This window comes from Balearica regulorum, chromosome 1 (genome assembly GCF_011004875.1).
Source record: "Balearica regulorum gibbericeps isolate bBalReg1 chromosome 1, bBalReg1.pri, whole genome shotgun sequence".
Classification (NCBI taxonomy): Eukaryota; Metazoa; Chordata; class Aves; order Gruiformes; family Gruidae; genus Balearica; species Balearica regulorum.
In genome coordinates, this window is record NC_046184.1 from 142,551,661 (window position 1) to 142,560,314 (window position 8,654).

General features: G+C 38.9%; 1 protein-coding gene across 1 annotated transcript in view; it reads left to right on the forward strand.

Annotated features, from left to right (window-relative positions):
* DHRSX (dehydrogenase/reductase X-linked) overlaps positions 1-5,800 on the forward strand; it is a 171,662-nt gene extending 165,862 nt beyond the window's left edge. The window contains 1 exon segment of the mRNA XM_075736658.1: positions 5,339-5,800. Within this exon segment, the coding sequence (XP_075592773.1) occupies positions 5,339-5,536 (198 nt within the window). The 3' untranslated portion in view covers positions 5,537-5,800.
* Positions 5,801-8,654: the final 2,854 nt, after the last annotated feature.

Consider the following 8,654-nt stretch of genomic DNA (forward strand, 5'->3'; position numbering starts at 1 on the left):
GGTAGGAACACTGTTATAAAACCAGTGTTGATGAGTGTTCCTACAGTAGTCTACTTAATATTGCTGATGAGGGCCATTCCACCACTAATTAATGTATTCTGCATCACAAATTGTACGGATAAAGGTGTTTTAACATGTTCTTCCTCAGCATTAAGCATTTGCCAGCATACCAGGCAGTCCTGGGTGGACATCTGCCTGTCTGACCCCCCATTCATGTCTCTCAAAATGCAACTGTGATGTCAGTCATTGAGTTTGCCAGCTGCTTCCTGCTCTCTGCCCTCTTTGGCCAACCTTCTCTCCTACTATGTCTCAAGATGGCAGCATCCTGAAGTCATAAAATACAAACCAAGTACAACCAGCTGATTGACTGGGGTGACGGGAAACTATTCCAGAGTAAGCACTCCTCTGATACAATGGGTTCTATTACTACTGCTTTTTCAGTCACATGGCCAACTCTGTCAACCAATACGATTTGAAGTATATGCATGCCATCCATTCAACTGTTCATCATAGTGTTTAAGACACATGGCAAGGATCTCACTGTTTGCTGGTAGTTACTGAAAATGGTACAGGAAAAATGAATGGATTGCAGAAGACGAGCTCATTAGTTTTCTTTTCTGTTCACTTTTCTGTGGTTTTCGATGGACATACCATACCGTCTGACCAGGACTCTGAGCTATGAATTCAGGTGGAGGTGGAACTGGATAAGCACATGGATTAACAAGGAAAGCACCACATCATGTATAACTGATGCGGACACATGATTTCCAAAGAGTTAAGCTGTTGCACCTGTTGTAGACAAATGAAAATGATGTGACATTTCATGGCAACATGGCTGTAGGGACTAACTGTTGTCAGCTAACACATTTTATGAGCATTAGCACCTAGTATTGACAAGATTATAATGGCACTTAATGCATTAATCAAAATGTGCTAAGTCTTAAAAAACCCACATAACTAAAACACAAACCCTCTTAGTAGATGTCCCAGATTTCATAGAACAGAATATTCCATTTGATGCTGAGCGAAAATTATTCTATATTGATGACTTACTATTGATGAATATTTTTTTTTAAAAAAAAGAAATATCAAAGCTTCTGTAAAACCCCATCTTTTTCTTTGGGAATAGAAAGTGCCACAATTATGTCATTTTGTGTATATAGACTGCATTTTGCTTAAATAAGCTGGTCACATGCAATCTTTAACTCCTTGTTTCACAGCCTACCTATGTAATGTGCAATACAAAGATACATTATTTGAATCAGACCTTTATTTACTGTTGAAGGGATACTGCAAACAAATAGTTAATAGCAAAAAAAATGTAAAAGACGTGATCAATACTGTAACAAAGAAAAGGAATTTCTGCAGATGTAGAATTTCATTAGGAAAAAGTTAAGCAGAAATTAGTTTTACTTGGATATGACAAAAGTATTAATTAAAAGTTGCTTGGATAACAATAATATAATAATTTGTAAACAAAAATCCAATTTAAAAAAAGTTCAGCATAAATAAGTTGGTAACTGAGGACTGAAGAAGCATCATGCAATTTATAGGAATCCCTCTTGTCTTAGGACAAGTCCAGCCAATTCATGAACAAGATGTTACTGATCCTATATGTATGTATATTATTCTGTTACTGTTTTGTTGTTTTGGTTCTTTTTTTTAAATTTCGGCAATGTGTAGAGTATCCTGCCCTGTGATTGGAATTATATGTATTGTTACTGCCTGTCTACCTGCTGCTTTTGGTATCATACTTCAGAGTCCCAAAGATGGAAACTTGCTTCTGTTTGTGTAGAGCATCATGACAAGCATCCTGGGGTTTTATAGGTCAAGGCGTTCAGCCACTGGTTGGTGATTTCTCTGGCCTGTGATCAGGTGCTCTTGTCCCTCAAAGGCCATTGACATCAAAGGATGGATTGGATGTGTTGCTTTGACAGAGTCTTCTGCTTGTCATCATTTTCTTTTCCAAGAGCTTTATGGTTCCTCCTCATCTTTTGATGGGCAGTCATGTGTTAAAAGAAGAGCTATGGATCTCACAGGAAAGCTGGCCACCAGGATTGGGGCTGTCACTGCAGGAACAATTACTGCTGCTTCCTGTCCAGATACTCATGAACTGCTCCAGTGGTTGCTACCTGCAGCCAGCTTCTTCCTTCCCAAGAGCTCCTCAGGTGCTGGTACACAGGCAGGACATGTGTGCGTGTGTCTGTGTGTGATATGGTTCACCTATGGATGTGTAGTAGATCCAACACTTTGGGAAAGAGTCTTGGTCTTGACTGTGTGTGGACAGGTGGATGTATGGTGCTTTCACAGTAGGTATGGGCATGATGCAGAGGTGGAATCACAGCATATGCTTTTCTTCTAGCCTCTCAAAGCAGGTAGGTCATCCACCCAGCCAGAAGGCCAGGGGACTCCTAGTGCAGGATTTCCTTTTTACTTTCATTAAAACAGAAAACATGCCAAAACAATGAAGAGATCCTCAAGTAAGGGAACATTAAACCTTTCAGCATTAATTAAGCACTCAGAAGATAGGATAAGACAATTAATTAATCATATATATGCAACTCTGCTTCCTGTTGCACTGGAAAAATTGTTTTCCTTTAACTTAAATTATTATACACTAATTGCTTAATGTATTGTATTATTTTTTCCTTATGTGTTTAGCTAATTGCTTTTAGCAATAGGTGATAGAAACTAAACAAGAATTTTGCCTAGAGCCTTCTACTCATCGTATTAGATATGGTGGACAGGATGAAAACCAAATTAAATCTTGTAAAAATTTACACAAGCTGACCTTAATGGATGGTGATGATGTCACTGTGCTTCTAGACTGGTCACAGTGTGGCCATGAAAGCACATTTATTATTTTCTGAGCCTATTTTGGTATTTTCTTTGTATTGAAGAATAGGAAACAATTTTCTATACAAAATGGTTTGGTAAAGGACTGCTGGAGCTGCATGAATAAAACCAACAACTGTACATAGCCTTTATTTAGTGTATTTGATATTATTGTGAATAGATGATTCCCTCTGGTGGGAAATTTACTTGACATATCATGAAAAAATAAAAGTCTCGATAAATCCTGCATATCCTGGGAGAACTTTGCCATTGGATCAGCACAAACACATGATATGTCTGATGCTGTACTGATACACCAGTCTCTGAGGCTGTAGAGAGCCCTGTTCTTAAGAACATAATCACACAAATTCCACCCACAGACAATTGTTTAAAAACATTTTAGTTTTGAGCTATTGTCATTAAGATTTGGGAGTCATCGACATTGACATTTATACTTTTTTTTGCTGGAGAGCTGTTGAATAGAGGAACATAATGTCCAGCGAACCATTGCATAAAGTAATTGTTTATTTTTGTCACTAGACTTTTAAGTAAAGCACAGCAGTACCTTAAAAACTTTTGGTTTCTCTCTGTCATCCAGAATAAATTGCATAAAATATCAATCATTGTTCTGCTGCTTTACAATATTAAGGTATTTTATATTGCATCATAGCTGATCATGATAGTAGCCACTATGTGAGCGTGTGGACTCCAACTTTTTGGAGTCATCCTGATCATGCAAAGAATTATGTATACCCATAACTTTATATTGTTTAAATAATCTACTGGATGTGAATAGCAGTATTTTCTATAAGATGAAGAAGGGTGAAGAAGTACTAGTAGACCACTAAACTAGGATAAATAAGCACTTTGTGTGTCTAGATAGTATGTCACAATACACTCATCTTCTTAAAAAATAAAAAAATATTCCAGCAGTTACCTAGACCTGATTTTTTTTTTACTACATTGACTGATATTTTGCTGAGAGAATAGCCCATTGGATAGCTGAGTTATCATCTTATTTCATTAGGTGGTATTTGGAACAGGGCGAGCTGACTTTGTGTGGTAACTGATAGTAAAAGCTGTTGACATCAGTAGTTTTCCTTCAGCTTAAACACCTTTGATCAAGGGCTTGGCATGGAACCAGTGGAGCTTTGTGCATGCAAGCACCTCGGCAGGGTACGTTTCTTCTGCAGCAGTTCACTTTTTGGGGAATGCGCCTGTGGTCACACAGGGAATTGTATTTCCCTTGCAGGTGCTAAGGTTGCTCTGCTCCGGCGGCAGCCGGAGACGTCGTGGTTTGGGTAACCTTGTCTTATTGTGTGATTGGGTCACATGGCTCTAACTTACTTGTAAATGAGACCAAATGCCAGATACCTCAGATGATTAATTATTTCTCATATGCTGTGTTCTGTTTATTGTACATTGTGAAAACGGAGGAGTTGTTTCTTTTTAAAGTATCTGCATCTTGTCACAAAAAGCTTTAAATTACTTTTAGATTTATATTTGTTTTACTTAGGCACTGAGTAACCTGTTCAATACTGTCTCTTTCATCAAGTGAGTTCTTCAGGAAAAGACATCCTGTCAGGTGCAGCAGACAAAGCTATGAGCAGCATTGGTACTGTTAGTGACTCAAGGAATGACTGCAAGGATTGTAAAATGACACATTATTATCTAGCAGGCATTGATCATAATTATATCACTGATAAAGACAAAACATATCAAATGTTGTGTTTTAAATATGCCCTTCAATAAAAGAAATAATTTCAGTGATAGCTGTGTGATCCTGCTGAATGCAAAATGGAAATGTTTTGCATAGCCTTGGGATGAAAGAAATTATCACTCTAAGCTATTCACTTATTAATTTTCATTTAATACTCATGGTATATCAGACGTTATAGATCTTTCACTATTTTGCTTTATGACACTGTAGAACCCTGAAAACTATGCTCTGTGTGAAATGTAGTTCCCTGGTTTTCCTGCTTCCTTGGATTAAACTGCGGAATCTTAATTTCCTGTCATGGTTTCTCTAATCCTTTGCTTGTGTCATATTGTTGTTACAATGAACACACTGAGCATATAGCATAGCCTTCATCTTCTTAAGGCAGAGTACAGACCCATTCATCCTTGCTAAATGAATAATTAAACTAGGATTTTAATATTTGTGTTTCCTTTTGGGTTTATTAGCTCTAACTGTGGAAACTAAACCAATTATTTTGTATGCTCCATCTGACTAGCTCTTGAAAAAATGGACCGGAGTTTTCCATATATCTGTTCTGTGGCTTTAAGCTATCTCAAAATAGCACTGTTGTAGAAATGGACTGTACTCTGCCAGTTGGATAGGTGGCATTTTTAGCATTGCCAGCTTGAGGTTTGCATAAGAACCACAGATGTGATGCAAAACTAGGGAAGCTGATTGTCACTGGTAAGGTCCTACAGTTTAATGTAATTCTTCTATTGTACCTGCCTTGCCTGAATTTGTGGGGTTTTTTTTTTGTTTCTGTAGACTCCAGAGGAAGGAGCCTCTACAAGCATCTATGCAGCGGTATCACCCGAGATGGAAGGAGCTGGCGGCTGCTACCTTTACAATGAGGAAAGGACAAAATCTGCTGATGTAGCGTATGATGAGGAGCTGCAGAGAAGGCTCTGGACAGAGAGCTGCAAGATGGTTGGGATTTTGGATGAATCCAGCAGAGTTCCCTAGAAGAAGCCACTTTCAGCTGGGTAAATGAAATGTATTGACAAGCATCTTAGGTGAATTCTTGCAGCATCAGTCATCATCCTGGAAATCACTGTTCAGTCCCAAAGGCAAACATGAACAGCTGTGTTCTTCACTTGAACCCCTAATCTGCTAGGGTGTGGGGGGAGTATTCCCACAGAAAGATGTAGTGGTTGGTTTTAAATCTAACCATCAGTTTTGTAAATCATGATGTTTCAGTCTGTGATTAAAATACAATCTTTAACCTTGTGCAGAGTTGAGTTTTCAGTTTTTGTTCAACAAAAAAAGACTTTCCCTGGTAAGCGTGTTCTGTCTGTGGCATGTTGAATTTAAGTCACCTTTGTACATATTGCTTACTCTGTTTTAATCAGTTTTAAAAGTTGCAGCTTTTTTCCTTAAGCTTCATTGATCTTTAAGACACTTTATAATGAATGTCAGCTTGTTCTAATGCAGACATTTAGCATTCATGATCATTAGGTTGTTTCTATTATAATGTTAGTTTTGTACATCAACATTTATCCAGAGATTTTAAGTGAAGGTCAGAACCAAAAAAAAAAAAAAAAAAGGACTTCAGATAGGATATAGAATTTAGTTGTTTTCCATTTGAGTTCAGCTCTCCTTTCAAGGCGAGCCATAAGAACAAGGAAGGGATCAAACGTAATATGGGAGACACTAGATTTGGCAGAAGGTGCAGTCAGCCTGTTGTCTCAGCAGTGGGCTAAGACTACTTGTCCCCCTTTCTCCTGAACCCATGTAAGCTTGCATCTGCAACTTCTTGCATTCTTTTTGGCAAAGAGATTCACTCATCTACTGCCTGTTGCATGAAGAATCAGCTCCTTTGGCTGGTTGTGAACCTAGTTCATATGAGTTTCAAAACTAGAGCTCATGGTTTGGAAGAGACAGTAATTAATGCCAGTCCACTGTTTTTCACATTTCTAAGGGTTTTGGAGGCTTCCAACACATGCCCCTTAAACTGTCTCTTTGTGACACTGAAGAGTAGTCCCTGCCTACTCATCTGACTTACACATTAGCAACAGGATATTTTCCCTTTTGTTATGTATTTCTTTCCTAAAAATTCCTAACAGGTGTTTTAATTTTATTTGACTGTCTCTGACTGTGGAGCTGATATGTTTTATGAAACTATTTTTGGTAAACCCTAGTATTTCTCTTCTGAGTGGGACAGTGGTCAGTTCAGATGCCATCAGTTTTGAACACGCTTCAGTATGTACAGTTCAGGGAGCTCTACCTTACCTCTGTCTGCCAAAGTGAAGCTTCAAGAATAATGTTCACATCCATGGAGTAAAGAACAAACCACACATGTGGCAATACAAAGAGAGTCTGAATTTCTACAAGCTCAGATAACTAAAAGAAAAAAATGGATTGAAGACAGACACAACATTTTAATAGGGAAGGTGATAGCCAAGAGAATAATTTACAGAGAAACTTCCCCTGGAAGTTTCAGTCATGATTAGAAATCTCCCCAAAACATCTAGAAGGCTCGCAGAAGACCTTAGAGCAGCCTTCCAGTACTTAAAGAAGGCCTACAGGAAAAATGGGGAGGGACTTTTTATCGGGGAGTGTAGTGACAGGACAAGGGGTAATAGCCTTAAGCTGAAGGAGGGTCGATTTAGATGAGATATTAGGAAGAAATTCTTTACTGTTAGAGTGGTGAGGCACTGGAACAGGTTGCCCAGAGAGGTTGTGGATGCCCCATCCCTGGAAGTGTTCAAGGCCAGGCTGGATGGGGCTTTGGGCAACGTGGTCTAGTGGAGGGTGTCCCTGCCCATGGCAGGAACTAGGTGATCCTTAAGGTCCCTTCCAACCCAAACCATTCTGTGATTCTATGATCTCTGCTTAGTGAGAGAAACTTCCCAAGTGTGGACTCTGTGACTAGGGAGCCTGAACTCTTGCTTTTAATGGAGTAGCTCTACCTTACTCCCATCTCATTCATTCTAGGTGTCATCTGAAAAAGCAGCATAATCCTGTAAATGTCCTTGCATTTCCTTTTTTAAGCTATACACAGCAAAAGAGGCCAATAGGCAGACGCAAATCTTATATTCACTTTGAGGCACTGGAAATCACTGCGTGACAGAACTAAGTGCAGACACAGTGTTGTGCTCTCATTTCCAGCAGACTAGAAACAACATGAACATGTTCCTATGCACTGAACCCCAGACTAATATCCCTTTTGGCCTTTTTAGCTCAAACTGGGTACTTCACTGACCAATATCTCCAGCCTCTGTTTCAGAGAGAGATCACATCTAACTGAAAGAAAGCATACTAATATGTCCAGAGACTAGGAAGGAGATGCAAAAACAAAGAAATTGTATGAACAAAGAAAAACTAATCAGTACAAAAATAATAAAAAATCTGAAGGAGAGCACATTTCCCCTCTGAATTAAACCATGCATGATTTATTCCTAGCTTCTTAGAGTTAGTATATACAAGAGTTAGCAGCAGGAAATTCATCTCTCAGTCACTATAGCACTTTCTCTGTATGACTGGCTGACTTTTTCTTTTTTTTTTTTTTTTTTTGGTAAGTGAATGTAGCACTTGTGAAATGTGCCAGACTGACACTCTGGGAACTAAATTCCTCTGTTGATTCACGGATCATGCACAGGATGCAGTAAGCCTGCTAGACAGCCAACATTTTGATGTTGCCATAGCATTCCCACAGAATATCATTGCTGCAAGAAGTATGTCCAGGATTACTCAAATGAGATGGGACCAATCTACCGTCAGGTTTCACTCTGTCAAAGCTCCATTTTCACAACCAGTTTCAAGTGGCATTGGTATCGGTAAAAGAGCAAACAGTAAAGAGAACTAGTTACTCTTTCAGTGTAATCTGAACCACTTTGTTAGCGGTCTCAGTCCAATAAAATCTGTTTTAACAACACAGAAAATATGGCTTTGAGAACCAAGAGCACAGATTGTGCCTCAATCGGGGCGGGGGGGGGGAAGTGTCCTAAAGCCAGGGATTTCTAGAACGATGCAATGCCATGAATATATAGTTGAGCTGGTTGCAAAAGAGTTATCTCAGGACCTAAAAGCAGAAAACTGTGTCAACTCTCCAATGTCACATAAGCACACAAGCTTGTCTTGA